Raw genomic sequence first — 16,936 nt, 5'->3', positions numbered from 1 at the left:
AGAGCAAATATATTTCAAAACAAGTTTGTTTTAAATCTTTTCCTGCATTGCTGTGGGGTAGGCCTGGGTCTGTGGTTCCTTGCTAATGAGAATACCCTTAGCCGTTCCTCAGGTGTTCGTATAAGCACTCTCCTCTCTGGCATCGATGCTGGTGTCATCAACTGTTGCATCTCGAGAAGGAAAATCACGAGAGGTGGGCAGTAGAAGCCACTAGATGCAGAGGCAGGATTGCCTTTCAAGGAGAGGCTGCATAAGCTGGAAATGTTTCACCTTGCACCGAAGAAAGTCGGAGGGCAGCTGCTGGAGATTGTTACAGGTCCCAAAGCGAAAGTGCTGTTACTAATGACCGCTGTGGGCCATCTCCAAGCCCTTTACAAATGTGGGAAAGCAGGACCTCATTTTACAGCTGGGGAAATATTAGTGATTTAGCCAAGCAAATCAATGGGACAATTGGGAATAGAAGCCAGGATTGCTCTGCTTTCCTTTTTAAAAGGGTATGAGTGTTTTGCCCTTTAAACACCACCAACAGCCTATATGGGCCTTAAAAACCAAACCAGCCTAGACCCCCGCTCCAGGGGCAATTAAATTTCACTCTTTTTTCTTTCTACCTTGGAATCCCTGTCCTAGGGCCTGGAGATAGAGCTGAACAGGGTCAGGGCCACTGTTCCCTCTAAGCTGTGTGCATATGCACACAGATCCTAAACCCCATGCCCATGGCAAAACACCCTGTGCACAAAAATTTGCCCAGAAGAAATTTTTTGTGCACACAGCCTGCCAAAAATTAGAGGGAACCTTGGTCAGGGCCCATTAAGGGGAGATCTTTGGAGGGGGATGCCAGGGTGGAAAATCCCTCTTTGGCAGGGTGTGCAGCTTCCTGCAGTGGTGCGATATACAGGGGCCAGGCAGTGCTCCTGGCATGGTGAATTCACAGCTTCAGGCCCTGGTAGAGCCAAGCAGTTGGAGAAGGCATAGCAATGCCATAGACCAAATCTCTGCTCCATTTCCATGCTAACCAAGTACCTCCCTATGCCCTTAGGAGGCAGGGCTATGCTCTTATCCCTGTTCTACAGAGGGGGAACTGAGGCACTGGGGGCCAGCAAGAAATAGAAGCTAGGGCTCCCATGTCCTAGGAAAGCACCTTGACTACTGGGCCATCTGCCCTCTCTCTTATAACCAATAAGTTGTCAGAGAGGGGCTTGAATCCAACCCAGACTAGCACTGAGCCCCAGAGCTTGGAATACCACAACCCAATCCCCCAGTCCAAACACTCCTGGCCTTGGGGGAGTCCAGATCTGATTTTCAGGGCTTGGATTGGAGAGGCAATATACATGAGGATACCAGCTTGCTGGAGGGGCTCAGAAGACATCACTCCTAGCAAAGAATGGCTGGGTTCAGTACAGGAGGCGGGTTAATTTTTTTCCCCTCTAAGCATTAGACAGGGGCTGCTGCCAGAAGCAAGATAACAAACTTCAGACTCTTGTTCCAAGCTGGTATGATAACTTGTACGTTGCAGAAGCAACACTGAATTTTGAGTGTCTGGATTTTCCCTTAAAACCAATGCTATCTAGTTCCCTTTAAAACATTGTAATGGAGGAAGTGTTTATATAAAAATGTACCACTGTCCTCTACTGGATGAAATCAGACTTGCCAACTGTGTGTCACAGCCTCTCTAGTGCTAGCAGCTAAGGGAGATTCTCCTCCTTTAGCCCCAGTGGTCAATGGCTATGCTTTTGCAGAATAAGCATGAGAGTCCTATTACTGGCATAGTTATTGCCATGACATGCCCTATAGTGGATCTGTTAGTGACTGGGAGATCTCCAGTTCTAAGTCCACTTTACCTCAAATAGCCTCTTCCATCTTAGTGCAAACCCTCTTGGCATCTAGAAAAGGAGTACTTGTGGCACCTTAGAGACTAACCAATTTATTTGAGCATGAGCTTTCGTGAGCTACAGCTCACGAAAGCTCATGCTCAAATAAATTGGTTAGTCTCTAAGGTGCCACAAGTACTCCTTTTCTTTTTGCAACGACAGACTAACACGGCTGTTACTCTGAAACCTCTTGGCATCTGGTGTTTAAACTAGATTTGGGGCTGGAAAGCGAGGAGTGCTACTTTCCTAACCTCTGAGATGTGACAGTAAGAGCACGTGGATCTTCCTAATAGAACCATGCCTCCTTTTTTGCAGGCTTTGCCCAGCAGTCATGGAAAAGTTAAGATACATAAACTACCATCATAAGGCCTGCTGAGCTGAATGAATTGTGCTTGGCTACCTGCAGACTCCAGAAGCCCCAGTTACATCAGAGGGTTTTCTTGGTCACCAGCAGGGCTAGCAACTTGGTTTTAACAAATAAAAGCTTAAGAAAACCACACTGGAAATGCCAGAGCGAGACACCCCCACCCCTCCAGCCTGTCCTGGGCGGTTGGGGGGAGTCCTGCACACCAGCATACATTTCCAGTTCTCCTTGTCCTGTGTTTAGGAAACCCCTGTGTTTAGCTTTAGCTGCTGCCATTCAGAAAGGCTGGTGCTGTCTTAAAGAAGATGGAATGAAGAAGTGTTTAAGGCCGACACACAGCCGGCCAGATCCCACCCCTTGAATTGAATTCACCAATCTGACTTAAAAAGAAAAGGAGTACTTGTGGCACCTTAGAGACTAACCAATTTATTTGTGCATGAGCTTTCGTGAGCTACAGCTCACTTCATCAGATGCATACTGTGGAAACTACAGAAGACATTATATACACAGAGACCATGAAACAATACCTCCTCCCACCCCACTCTCCTGCTGGTAATAGCTTATCTAAAGTGATCATCAAGTTGGGCCATTTCCAGCACAAATCCAGGTTTTCTCACCCTCCGCCCCCCTCCCCCCAAACTCACTCTCCTGCTGGTGATAGCCCATCCAAAGTGACGACTCTCTTTAAAATGTGTATGATAATCAAGGTGGGCCATTTCCAGCACAAATCCAGGTTTTCTCACCCCCCTCCAAAAACCACACACACAAACTCACTCTCCTGCTGGTAATAGCTCATCCAAAGTGACCACTCTCCCTACAATGTGCATGGTAATCAAGGTGGGCCATGTCCAGCACAAATCCAGGCTTTCTCACCCCCCACTTTTTCCCGGGGACACACACACACACACACAAACTCACTCTCCTGCTGGCAATAGCTCATCCAAACTGACCACTCTCCAAGTTTAAATCCAAGTTTAACCAGAACGTCTGGTGGGGGGGGGGTTGGAAAAAACAAGGGGAAATAGGCTACCTTGCATAATGACTTAGCCACTCCCAGTCTCTATTTAAGCCTAAATTAATAGTATCCAATTTGCAAATGAATTCCAATACAGCACTTTCTCGCTGGAGTCTGGATTTGAAGTTTTTTTGTTTTAAGATAGCGACCTTCATGTCTGTGATTGCGTGACCAGAGAGATTGAAGTGTTCTCCGACTGGTTTATGAATGTTATAATTCTTGACATCTGATTTGTGTCCATTTATTCTTTTACGTAGAGATTGTCCAGTTTGACCAATGTACATGGCAGAGGGGCATTGCTGGCACATGATGGCATATATCACATTGGTGGATGTGCAGGTGAACGAGCCTCTGATAGTGTGGCTGATGTTATTAGGCCCTTTGATGGTGTCCCCTGAATAGATATGTGGGCACAGTTGGCAACGGGCTTTGTTGCAATCTGACTTGCTGCTCATTCTGCATCCTCCCTCCATCTTCACCTGGAAGGCAGTACCAGCCCCTGAGGCTAGTCTTCCAGAGCCTCCCTCCAGTCCCCTGGACCTTGCAACAGCAGAACAAGCAGGGGTGTGACACAGGCCCCTCGGCTGACTCACACCAGCTGGGGATCTAGCCCTGTGCAACAGGCTCCTAGCTCAGCCAGGGTTCATTCTCCCCATCCTTCTTCTGGGGGTAGGTAAGCTGAGTTCCATCTCCTTTACTGCATGGGGTCTGTAGGAGGAAACATCCCCAGGGGTGCCCTCTACAGATCCCAGGGCCCTTTTCATTCTTAATATCACCCGCCCCATTCTCCTGCTTTCGCAGGTTGCTGTGAGCTGGTTATCTTCCTCCAGAGGTAGCTGCATTTCGGTGCTGCCATCTGTCAACAACTTTGGGATCCTACCAGCTACTAGACAGTGCAGCTGCATCCCTCTCTCAATGCTTTCAAACGCCAAAGAGCTTTTCCTGTCTCTACGCCAAGTCTGGTGGTTTCACATTCCTTCTCCTGTCCCAGCGTCTGGGGGAAAGCCTGGTAACTAAGGGGAGAGGGAGAGCAGGGACGTGCCAGTCTGCCAGGAGCGCTGTCTGGAGTCCCAAATCTCGCAGCAGGACACACCAGCCGCCTGACTGAGCCACGCAGTCTATTTATTGACAACATCTCAGCTTGATACTGAGCAGCTCTGGTTTTCATCACATCAGCATCTTCAGGCCTGCATCAGCCTAAGCACAGCTGCATCCTTAATTATTTAGCGTGGTGACCTACTTCCCACTGCAGGGACAGGCTCCTGGGCGGCCCCCGATTCCACCAGGCTAGCTTTACATAGCTACGGCATGGAGAGGGCCCAGCAGCTGCATATCAGCTGCAGAATAGCTAGGGCCTTTTTTGGGGGGGGTAGAAGGGGGTGTTGTACAGCGCCCAGTACAACGGGATCCTCGTCCACCATTAGGGCTTGTAGGTGCTACTGTCATACAAAATTGAGCCCTTAAGCCTGCATGGGGGATTATCCAGGGCTAAAGCGTATCCTTCCCCTCCCCGTGCTTTACACCTCTCCTCCCCAGAGGGCACTAAACATCAGCAGCAAGGTCTGTTGGTTCTCTTTCAGCTGCTCAGATGGCTACAATCTTCAGTGGCTGTATTGCACAGTGCCCCTGTGGGGCAGGACCCCGTGGTCACCCGCTGTACGGGTGGGAACAGGCACCTAGAGAGATTCCGTGACTTACCCGAGATCCCACAGAACGTCCGAAGCAGAGCTGGGAACTGAAACCAGATCTCCCCCGTCCCATTCCTGTGACCTAACCGCAAACCCATCCTTCCTCTCCAGCTGAAATGTTTTCCCCAGAGCAACACAGGTAATTACTCTTGAAATGGAAACTTAACTGTAGTGTCTTGTCCTTGCGGAAACACAGCACCAAGGAAGCAGCTGGTAAGAGCAGGCAGGACCAGCAAAGCAGGATCCAGCAAAGAACTTTCTTCAGTTTTGACTGGACTTTCTCTGCCCTGTGATTGCTGTTTGCTCCAGCCCCCCTCTTCCTGGAGTCTTACCCTCTTCTCCCCTCCCCATCAACAGCCCCTCTTCCTTCCAGTGAGCCGAGTCCTCTCCTAACCAAACTCTTCTTCAAAACCAATGATAATAATGGAACATACATAGCATTTGTCACCACCCCATTGTTCCCTCTGCGTGTTCTGCCCCCACCCTTAGGTCCGTCTGGTCTGTTTAGGATGTAAGCTCCTTTGGGACTCTGCCACTCTGTGTCTGTACAGAACCTACTGCAATAAACATGATTAATAACAGTACTTTGGTAATTGTAGGCTGTCTCCATACCTCCTGCCCTGGAGGACATGGGCCTCTTAATTCCCTCCCTCTAACAGTTACCTACTGTTGGTGTTTACTGTTAAACACAAGCCATGCTCTACCCAACAAGTGGCTACTTTTCCTTCCAGCGTGGTCTGCTAGGTAGAGCAGGGTCTGAATCTGGCCCCCCTGGGTCCTATCCCCAGTTCTGCCATTCCCTTGCTGGATGGCCTTGAGCAGGTTGCCTCCTTGCCTCAGTTTCCCTACATGTGAAATGTCCCTGGGGTTAGAGTTAAACCCCTATAACGGGGAAGGAACAAGTCCCTGGGGCCAGGCTGAGCTCCCAGCCCGACCCATGCTCTGACCCTGGGGCCAGGGATGGATCCCAAGGGGCCAGGACAGGAGTTCAGGGACCTATCTTTACAGCAAAGCAGACTCAGCTACTGAGTTTGCAGAGTTTTGTTAAAGTTACCCCATTTTCCCAATCCTCTCACTAAACTCCTCACAGTGTAGTCTCACTATCCTCCCTACCAACACTACAAAAAGAAGGATTCTAGGTGGACTCCTCCTGAAGGTCAAGACAGCAGACTGGACTTCTACATAGAGTGCTTCCGCCGACGCGCACGGGCTGAAATTGTGGAAAAGCAGCATCACTTGCCCCATAACCTCAGCCGTGCGGAACACAATGCCATCCACAGCCTCAGAAACAACTCTGACATCATAATCAAAAAGGCTGACAAAGGAGGTGCTGTTGTCATCATGAATAGGTCGGAATATGAACAAGAGGCTGCTTGGCAGCTCTCCAACACCACTTTCTACAAGCCATTACCCTCTGATCCCACTGAGAGTTACCAAAAGAAACTACAGCATTTGCTCAAGAAACTCCCTGAAAAAACACAAGATCAAATCCGCACAGACACACCTCTGGAACCCCAGCCTGGGATATTCTATCTACTACCCAAGATCCATAAACCTGGAAATCCTGGGCGCCCCATCATCTCAGGCATTGGCACCCTGACAGCAGGATTGTCTGGCTGTGTAGACTCCCTCCTCAGGCCCTACGCTACCAGCACTCCCAGCTACCTTCGAGACACCACTGACTTCCTGAGGAAACTACAATCCATCGGTGATCTTCCTGATAACACCATCCTGGCCACTATGGATGTAGAAGCCCTCTACACCAACATTCCACACAAAGATGGACTACAAGCCGTCAGGAACACTATCCCTGATAATGTCACAGCAAACCTGGTGGCTGAATTTTGTGACTTTGTCCTTACCCATAACTATTTTACATTTGGGGACAATGTATACCTTCAAATCAGCAGCACTGCTATGAGTACCCGCATGGCCCCACAGTATGCCAACATTTTCATGGCTGACTTAGAACAACACTTCCTCAGCTCTCATCCCCTAACGCCCCTACTCTACTTGTGCTATATTGATGACATCTTCATCATCTGGACCCATGGAAAAGAAGCCCTTGAGGAATTCCACCAAGATTTCAACAATTTCCATCCCACCATCAACCTCAGCCTGGTCCAGTCCACACAAGAGATCCACTTCCTGGATACTACAGTGCTAGTAAACGATGGTCACATAAACACCACCCTATACCGGAAACCTACTGACCGCTATTCCTACCTACATGCCTCCAGCTTTCACCCTGACCACACCACACGATCCATTGTCTACAGCCAAGCTCTACGATACAACCGCATTTGCTCCAACCCCTCAGACAGAGACAAACACCTACAAGATCTCTATCAAGCATTCTTACAACTACAATACCCACCTGCGGAAGTGAAGAAACAGATTGATAGAGCCAGAAGAGTTCCCAGAAGTCACCTACTACAGGACAGGCCTAACAAAGAAAATAACAGAACGCCACTAGCCGTCACCTTCAGCCCCCAACTAAAACCCCTCCAACGCATTATTAAGGATCTACAACCTACCCTGAAGGATGACCCAACACTGTCACAAATCTTGGGAGACAGGCCAGTCCTTGCCTACAGACAGCCCCCAAACCTGAAGCAAATACTCACCAGCAAGCACATACCACACAACAGAACCACTAACCCAGGAACCTATCCTTGCAACAAAGCCCATTGTATCTATTCAGGGGACACCATCACAGGGCCTAATAACATCAGCCACACTATCAGAGGCTCGTTCACCTGCACATCCACCAATGTGATATATGCCATCATGTGCCAGCAATGTCCCTCTACCATGTACACTGGTCAAACTGGACAGTCTCTACGTAAAAGAATAAATGGACACAAATCAGATGTCAAGAATTATAACATTCATAAACCAGTAGGAGAACACTTCAATCTCTCTGGTCACGCGATTACAGACATGAAAGTTGCGATATTACAACAAAAAAACTTCAAAACCAGACTCCAGCAAGAGACTGTTGAATTGGAATTCATTTGCAAATTGGATACAATTAACTTAGCCACTCCCAGTCTCTATTCAAGCCTAAGTCATTATGCAAGGTAACCTATTTCCCCTTGTTTTTTCCTACCCCCCCCCCCAGACGTTCTTGTTAAACCCTGGATTTGTGCTGGAAATGGCCCACCTTGATTATCATACACATTGTAAGGAGAGCGATCACTTTAGATAAGCTATTACCAGCAGGAGAGTGGGGTGGGGGGAGAGAAAACCTTTTGTAGTGGTAAACACCCATTTTTTCATGCTTTGTGTGTATAAAAAGATCTTCTACACTTTCCACAGTATGCATCCGATGAAGTGAGCTGTAGCTCACGAAAGCTTATGCTCAAATAAATTGGTTAGTCTCTAAGGTGCCACAAGGACTCCTTTTCTTTTTGGGGACAGAAGATATGGTTTCATCCAAAACCTCTCCTAGCCTAGCGTAACCCTAGCAGACAAAGCCCTTCTTCTACACATAATTTGCACAGCTGTGGATGGTTTGCTCTCACCCCACCGCCACTAATTATTCACATAACGACTAGCGCTTGGTCCCCACCTATACCTGCTTTATTTCCACCCTCAGTCATTGCCAAGGGGACCCCAGATATTCCCCCACTTGATTGCCTCACAGATTTGGGTGGCTGGCAGTCTGCTTTTATTTTCCCCAGGATTTTAGCGGCAAGGCCTTTTCCAGCCTGTGCTTTAGCAATACATGCCACCAGCACAGCACTACCCTGTAAGCTTCTGGCTCTTCATAAAGTTCCCAAGGCTTCTCCTCATACATTCAGCTATTTTCAAGGGATTCACAGCTCCTCTCTTTACCTCCTCCCTCAGCCGTAGAGCCCTGCCTGGGACTCATTCTGTAAACCCCCCCCTCTCACCCCACAACGTCTCCTCCCGCATTCTGTGTCTTGAATTTTTATCTGGCTCCTGCTATTATGGCAGCAGGTCCCCCGGCCGGATGCAGGGCCCTACTCAGCACTTTGACAACTACAATCATGTGGGGTTCCCCCCCCTTCTCTTTGCTCCCTCCCTGAGTCTTTCCCCTAGTTCTGGGTCTTTTCTAATTTGTGCCCCTGGTGCAGGCCCCCGGCTGCAGCCTGGGCTAGAGTCACCCCCAGCCCCACCCAGCTGATCGCAGCCACTGAGCGACCCCCCCCCTTATATAGCCCAGAACAGCTGAAGCCCCTCCCCCTGCCCCTCCCCCTGTTCCTGGCCCCGCCCCTGCCGCACGGGGCCCCTCCCCCTACTGCTGAGCCCGCCCCCTCTGCCCAACCCTCTTGAAGGGACTTTTTACGGGGGCGGGTTCGGATCATCCCGACCGCTCCCCTCGCGGCTGACCCCGCCCCTTCCCCCTCGGCTCCTCGTATGACGTCACCAGCGAGCGCCGGCCTAGCTCCCTCCCCCCCCCCCTCACGCCGCCCTCTCCTTTCACGTCTGCGGCGCGTGCGTGAAACGTCGTTGTTTTCTGCGTGTGTGCTTGTGACGTGAGCGGCGTGTGCTTGGAACGTGTAGTGTATGGGGGCGGGGGGGGCCTTCGGACAGGAGGAGGCGACTGCGGGAGTGCCAGGTCAGTGGTAGTGAGCGGACCGGCCCCCCCCCCGCTACGGGGGGGTCTAACCCCCCCCGGGCTGGTCCCCCCCCCCCCGGGCTCGGCCCCTCCCCCGCTCCGGGGGGTCTAACCCGCCCCCCCCCCGGGCTCGAACCCCTCCCCCGCTCCGGGGGGGTCTAACCCGCCCCCCCCCGGGCTCGAACCCCTCCCCCGCTCCGGTGGGTCTAACCCGCCCCCCCCCCCGGGCTCGAACCCCTCCCCCGCTCCGGGGGGTCTAACCCGCCCCCCCCCCGGGCTCGAACCCCTCCCCCGCTCCGGGGGGGTCTAACCCGCCCCCCCCCGGGCTCGAACCCCTCCCCCGCTCCGGGGGGGTCTAACCCGCCCCCCCCCGGGCTCGAACCCCTCCCCCGCTCCGGGGGGTCTAACCCGCCCCCCCCCCGGACTCGAACCCCTCCCCCGCTCCGGGGGGTCTAACCCGCCCCCCCCCCGGGCTCGAACCCCTCCCCCGCTCCGGGGGGTCTAACCCGCCCCCCCCCCGGGCTCGAACCCCTCCCCCGCTCCGGGGGGTCTAACCCGCCCCCCCCCCGGGCTCGAACCCCTCCCCCGCTCCGGGGGGTCTAACCCGCCCCCCCCCCGGGCTCGAACCCCTCCCCCGCTCCGGGGGGTCTAACCCGCCCCCCCCCCGGGCTCGAACCCCTCCCCCGCTCCGGGGGGTCTAACCCGCCCCCCCCCCCCGGGCTCGAACCCCTCCCCTGGCTCTGCCTCTCCCCCACAGTCGGGGCTGTGTCATCTCGTGGGAATGTGACCCCCCCCCCCCATTAATGTCCTTTCCCTGCTCGCTCGGTGTCGTTAAGACGCAGCCCACAAGCGGGGTCTAATCCCCCCCTCCCCACCCAGGTCTGAGAGGCCTTGGTGACTCCCCAGGCCACAGTTTCTTTCTGTTCCCTTCCCACCCCTGGCTGCAGGTACCTCCTGGCCGTGTAAAAGGGCAGGGGAAAGTCAGGGCTCAAGGAGGGTTAGGAAACAAAGTTCTTCCTTTATGCGCCATGCAGGTGTCCCACCCGTCTCAGACGGGGCAGCCCTGGGCTTCTGGTCCTGCTGGCCTGGGTTTGCGCCAGGTGTTTCATCATCTTAGATTTTTGCAGCACCGTAAGGGGAGAACCGGTCTCGGTTTCAGCACTGTATGAAATGGCAGAATGTGCCGTCTCCTTTCAGACGGTGGTCCAACAGACGCACGCTAGCCACGCACGCACTGGTGTTTTCTTAGACGACACTAGCAATGGTGCTGAGTGTGTGAATAGCATAGATGCTTCCCAGAAGCTCTGTGTAAGTATTAGCCAGTCCAACCCTCAGCACCCCACCTGTGGGGCAGCTATGGCGAGTGAGTGCATGTTCCCATTTTACAGATGAGGAAAGTGAGAGACGGAGGGGGAAGTGACTTGTCCATGGTCGCATAATGAGTCAGCGGCAGAGCCAGGACTAGGACCCAGGAGTCCTGACTCCAAGTCCCCCACGCTGATCACTAGATCACAGTCTTCCATGGTAAATTGAACTGAATCCACGCTGAGGGATTCTATGTGAGACTTGTTCCCAAAATTTAATTTCTCTACCCTGGCAATATGTTTTTTTCCTTTTCTAAAAATGTCTGAGTTGTGAGTTAGCATGTCTTTCCCTGATCCATGGAAGGGACTTTTCTGTATCTGTACATTGTGTGTCCAATCACTTAAAACTTTTCTGTATCTTTGCTTTGCCATTCTAGAGCACTTTCACATTATTTTCTGAGACCTTTAAAAACGAATGAGTTGACCTTCATGAGCCTCCTATGACATGGGCTAATATCACCATTCCCATTTTGCAGATGGGGAAACTGAGCCACAAGGGTGACCTGCCCAATGCCAAACTAAGAATGAGCCCCGGGAGTTCTGTGGTTAAGGCACAGAATGTGTTCTTTCTTCATCTGTGAGACGTGCTAGTTTGTTCTGATTTTACAGCTCACGTGTTCTGCTTACGTCTTCTGCTGTGGAAGGCACCATGGAAGAATTTCTCCTTGCAATTCTAATATGGTTATTATGTCTTAAATGTTGTCAGTGTATTTGGTTGGGGATGTTTCATACCTGAATGGTCCATTATACCAGGATTAATAAAGGAGCTGCTGTGGAAAAAGCTTATTTGCAATTTGCTAAATTGATTTGATATTTAACTTTCGGAACGTGGTCTTGCTTTGCTTCTACCTGTGTAAACTTTCTCTAGTTCTGTATTATCTTCCTTTCCTCTCCTCTTTGCTATGCCAGTAATAAAGATAAGTGTGAGAGAACCCTTCCCCTCCCACTGATTTGTTGTGTAGTTGGTAGATACACTAAGGGCAGTTGCATGTCAAATCTGAAAAGTGAACTTTGCCACAAAACAGGCCAGAGGTCCCCACTGCTGGACAGCAACTGTTTATGTTCAGTGCTGGGATTGTGTGGCAAAGTTGAGCTAGGAGAAAAACAGCTACACTGTGCTGGAATGTGGCAGTCACGTTCGGGGGAGTCATAAAAACAAACCAACTGTAGTTTTGGAAGTTATTTCTGCCACGCCTGCTTCTCAGCTAGAGGATAAAGAACTAAGACGACAGACATTAGGAGAGCCTGTCTAATTTTCTTTCATGTTAACCTGGCTGGTTATGGTTCCCTTACCTGCTTGCTGTGCATGTCTCATTTGATGGGGGTCTTGTGCTCTTTGCTTTTAAGAGAAAGGGACAAATGTTAAAACAGAGCAAGGGCCTCAGGAATTGGAAAGGCAGAAACTACTGCTTCTCACTTCCTGGTTCTCTCCTATTAGGCTCCACACCGCCTCAGTTTGTTCCCCTTCTGGAGCACCATCCTTTTGTTGGTTCATGGCTGGAGCTGAGTTCCTTTTGCCTTTTTCTTTGCAGCTGAGCTCCTGCAAGAAGCCAAGAGATGGAGCCCCCTGGCATGACCATCTTTGAAGGGGTAGGGGATGAAGTAACGGTGGTGACTGGCATGGTGGTTCTTGTCCTGGCTCTGGTTCTGGCATGGCTTTCCACTTACGTAGCAGATGGTAGCAACCTGCTTTTGGGAACTATTGTAGCTACGGGCGAATCCTCTGTGATCCATCTCAGCCACGTTGAACGGTACGTGGGGAATTCAGTAACGTCCGAGCCTACTGAGCCCCAGGGGTCTGCTGATAGTTCAGAAGAAAAAGCAGAAGAGGAAGGGGGTGCGGCATCCAACTTGGGCCCTGCAGTTGAGCAGGGGGGCAACGGCAGCACCTCTGACTCCAGCCTCGACCATCTGCTGAACATACAAGGCTTGCCCAAAAGGACATCAGCCAGCGAGTCCAATGCCCTAGAACGGCCGGGTCAAGAGAGCCAAGGAACCTCGCAAATGTCACACATCGGGGAGGAGAGTGAGCCATGCTCCGGGCTCATCAAAGTGCGTCTCAAGTTCCTCAATGACACAGAAGAGGTGGCCATGGTGAGACCGGAGGACACCGTGGGTATTCTCAAGAGGTAAGTTCCATGTAAGAGCCGTCAAAGGGATCGACAGTCTATGGGGAAAGGATCCCACTTGAATCTGAGGCCCAGAGTTAAAGTGAGCAAACCTCCCCCAGCAAGCACTGCCATAGGTTCTGTGAGGATTGTCCCTTTTGTGTCTGTAGAGTGCCTGGTGCAGTGGAGCCTCTAGGCAGTGCCCGATTATAAATGAGTAGCAATCATTAAATCTGTCTCTGGGGTGTCTAACGATGTGCCCCTCACTGGTAAGTGATGGCTTGGACGGATTTGGCTCTTACTTTTGTATACATGTCAGTCTGTGCTATTATGGCCCTTTTTATCAGTACATCTCAGAACAGGTCAGTATCCCCATCCATATTTTTTACCACTGGGGAGACAGGCACAGAAGGGGAAGTGACTTGCCTGAGGTCACCCAGTAACTCAGTGGCAGAGTTAGGAATGAAACTCAGCTTGCCTGAGTCCCACTCCAGTGCCCTACCCACTCAGCCACACTTGATATTTTGTGTTGTTCCCCCCACTTGCCTTTGGCTATTGATTGTCCCATGCAGACAGCAAGCACCTTGGGGCAGCAAACCTTGTCTTATTTGTCTGGACAGTGCCTTATACACTTCCTATTTTGTTTTGATCTTTCACTTTTTTTGTTCTTGTAACAAGAACATAAGAATGGCCCTACTGGGTCAGAGCAAAGGTCCATCCAGCCCAGTATCCTGTCTTCCGACAGTGGCCAATGCCAGGTGCCCCAGAGAGAATGAATAGAACAGTGATCGTCAAGTGATCCATCCCCTGTCACCCATTCCCAGCTTCTGGCAAACAGAGGCTAGGGACACTGTCCCTGCCCATCCTGGCTAATAGCCATTGATGAACCTATCCTCCATGAATTCATCTAGTTCTTTTTTGAACCCTGTATAGCCAAGAGGTAAACCTTAAATCCTAATGGCTATAATGTGCTCTCTGGGGCAAGTACTGTCTTGCAGTGTGGGGCTAATCTGGATTGGAGCCTCTACGGGCTGGTGTAATGCACAAATAAACAATTGTTTGAACCCATTGTGAACATGGTTTCATTTTCCTATTTATCTTCAGTGGCAGCTAGAATTGGCAGGAACAGTCATCGGGGTATGTAACTTCCCCGCTCTGTAAACTTAAACTCCTCCTGTTAGTAGTTGCTGACGTGTTTTGGGAAGGCTGGTGAAATTGACCATTACTTACTGACTACATTTGAATCCTGATGAGGTTTAACCTTGCTACGTTGTTTGGGTTTTACGCGAGTCACTAGCCCAGTCTTGGCTGCATTTAGGACTGGTGTTTTTAAAGCATCTCTTCTAAACTTTGCCTCTTTCTGGTTTCCTGAAAAGCAAATATTTCCCAGGACAAGAAAATCAGATGAAGTTTATCTATCGAGGCCAGCTACTCCAGGACCAGGCCCGGACTCTCCGCTCCCTCAATATCATGGACAACTGTGTGATCCATTGCCACCTGTCGCAGGCCGCCAGCTCCCCCATTCCTGACTCGGTGGTCACCCCAGCAGAAGCAGCAGGGCTCACGGTGAACATAGGGAATCTAATGCTCCCTGTCTTCGTGGTGATGTTGGCTGTGATCTGGTACTGCCGCATCAACTACCGCCAGTTCTTCACTGCGCCGGCCACAATCTCCTTGGTTGGGGTGACTGTCTTCTTCAGCTTCCTGGTTTTTGGGATGTATGGACGATAAGAGGCAAAGTTGGAGGGGTAGATACTCCTGTCTGTCCTTTTAATTGGAACCCAGCATTTGTTTTATAGCTTGTTTTAAATGTGCTGTGACAAATGGTGTTAGGGAAACTGGCCGGGGGCCCAGGGGATTCCCTGCCCACTCAAATACTAGAGAACCTTCCGTATCCAGCAATGTGGAAGAGACACCCTTAGAATCACTGTTTGTTTCCTCACCTTGCTGCTGCTTAATGAGACTTTGTTCCTCCATAGAAGGGGACAGCTTTGCCAGGTGCTGCTTGTGTGCTCTAACTGACCTGTTTCATTTATGTCATGAGATGAATCATCTCTCCCAAGGCACTGCTGCAACTCCTCTCAGGTAGAGATGAGGAAAGGGATCTTCTGTCCCTTGCCTCATTAATATCTTTAAAGCAGCCTCAGCATGTGTACTCTGAGTTTGTCTCAGCTGTTTGAAGGAGTCCCTGTGAAAAGAGCCACTTCCTAGCCTGGCAGAAAGTAACTCCGTATTCATGGTTTGTCCTCTCTGCTGTAGATGAATGGGCCCTGTTAGAATGCAGCTGCTGTAGGTTTGCATGCTCGGGCTTGCTTTAAGATAGGCCAAACTCCCAAGAATGGACTCTGTGGTGATGAGACAGCATGTTGCCCCGCTGTGATCCTGCATGGTACTTCTCTCTCACTTTGCCACTCCTGGAAGGGACTAGGGGCTGCCTTCCTGGATTATGTACTGAGTGTGCACTCCACCAGGGCCTAAGCGCTAAAAGTCCCTTTCAGTGGTATAGGGCTGTCTGGCACCTCCTCACTGCTTGAGCAGGCTTGCTTTGTATTTAACATGCTTGGTGCTTACAGTGCTAATTCTAAAGACCAAATATTCTCACTGGTACTTAGTGCAAATGGGAGGGAACTATTTTTAAAGGAATTCTTTTTAAATAGAAGGTTGCAATTTCTGCTGAGTGCTCTTCCCCCTGGGGTAAAATTGTGCCTACCCCAGACAGTTTGAGACAAATGTTTAACTTTCTTTATAGCACTTTCCTCCTTGCCCTTGTTTTCTATGAATGCATTTATAAAGACAGACCCTACAGTGGATTTTGTTTAAAGAACATGTTGAAAGTTGCTCCTGGTTGTTGAAGGCTGCTTTTTGTTTTGCATGGGGGCAGGAGAGATTGCCTGCAGGCACAGGAGTGTGAGAAGTAGGAACGTGTAAAGAACTCAAAGGTCTGAGAAGCAGCAGGCCTGCAGGAGCCATGCAGGTGCCTGATTTACAGCAGAGGCCTTGCCTACAGAGGGAAATTGAACAGAATAGCTAGACCCAAGCAAGCTATTCTGAAATAGCTCCCCACCGTGAACACTTCAAGGACAAGTTTACACTACATGGGTGCCGCTGTAGCATGTCTGGGGAAGACACTATGCCAGCAGGAGGGCGTTCTCCCATCGGCATAATTACTCCACCTCCGTGAGAGACAGAGCTATATCTCCCACCGACAGCACGCGGTGTGGACAGTGCTTAAGTTGATGTAACTTATGTTGCTGGGGGGGTGGGGGTGAATCTTTTTCACACCCCTGAGCAATGTAAGTTACATTGACTTAAGCTTTAGTGTAGACCAGCCTCTCAGATATCACTTTTTATTCCAGAACAGCCCATCCACCTGGAGGGTTATTCGAGAGTTCAGTTCCCCCCTAGACAAGGGCTGAGAGCAGCACCTCACAACTGAACAGGTATGAAAGTACTGAAGGATATAGCTTATTCTACTTCCTGAGCCAGAATTAGCTATATTAGCATCAGATTCCCAGCACGGCTTTTACTGGGATAACAGTCTTGGTACAAAACCTACACCCTTACCTGAAGTAGTTATACTCATGCAAAGAGCCTTTAGGGCAGGCCTCAGTCCTTGCGTGACAGTCACAGCTGGGACATTGGCTTCTACTCTAACCATCACAAGCAGCAAGTCTCTCTGGCTGACAGAAGGGTACCCCTGCATTTCTTTCTCCCTGACAGTCCAGTCTGTGTGGCAGCTTGCACTTTTTACAGCCAAACTGCCATTCTTCCTCATGTAGTTTAACAGTTAGAGATAAATTCAAGCCCCACCCACACCTCCCCAAGGGTTTAATTAAAAAAAAACAAAAACACATCTCTTAACCATTAACACTTCCCCCCAGCTGTACTTCTAGTCAGAAGGGTAGACAGCTGCACTTTAATGACATTATAGACAGAAGAGG

General features: G+C 50.4%; 1 protein-coding gene across 2 annotated transcripts; it reads left to right on the top strand.

The window, feature by feature from the left end:
- The first annotated feature begins 9,394 nt into the window (after nucleotides 1-9,394).
- Nucleotides 9,395-15,833, top strand: TMUB2 (transmembrane and ubiquitin like domain containing 2). 2 transcript variants are annotated; one of them, XM_073326392.2, is made up of 4 exons: nucleotides 9,395-9,523; nucleotides 10,721-10,831; nucleotides 12,420-13,016; nucleotides 14,372-15,833. In XM_073326392.2, the coding sequence occupies exons 3-4, from the start codon at nucleotides 12,445-12,447 to the stop codon at nucleotides 14,724-14,726; spliced, it is 927 nt and encodes a 308-aa protein (XP_073182493.1). In that variant the 5' UTR covers nucleotides 9,395-9,523; nucleotides 10,721-10,831; nucleotides 12,420-12,444; the 3' UTR covers nucleotides 14,727-15,833. The 2 variants fall into 2 exon arrangements, with proteins under 2 accessions (XP_073182493.1, XP_073182492.1); XM_073326391.2 differs by lacking the exon at nucleotides 10,721-10,831.
- The last annotated feature ends 1,103 nt before the right edge of the window (nucleotides 15,834-16,936 follow it).

Source organism: Lepidochelys kempii, chromosome 27, assembly GCF_965140285.1.
Source record: "Lepidochelys kempii isolate rLepKem1 chromosome 27, rLepKem1.hap1, whole genome shotgun sequence".
In the NCBI taxonomy this organism is placed as follows: Eukaryota; Metazoa; Chordata; order Testudines; family Cheloniidae; genus Lepidochelys; species Lepidochelys kempii.
Note: the sequence above shows the minus strand (reverse complement) of the source record. Positions and strands in the feature narration are given on the sequence as shown.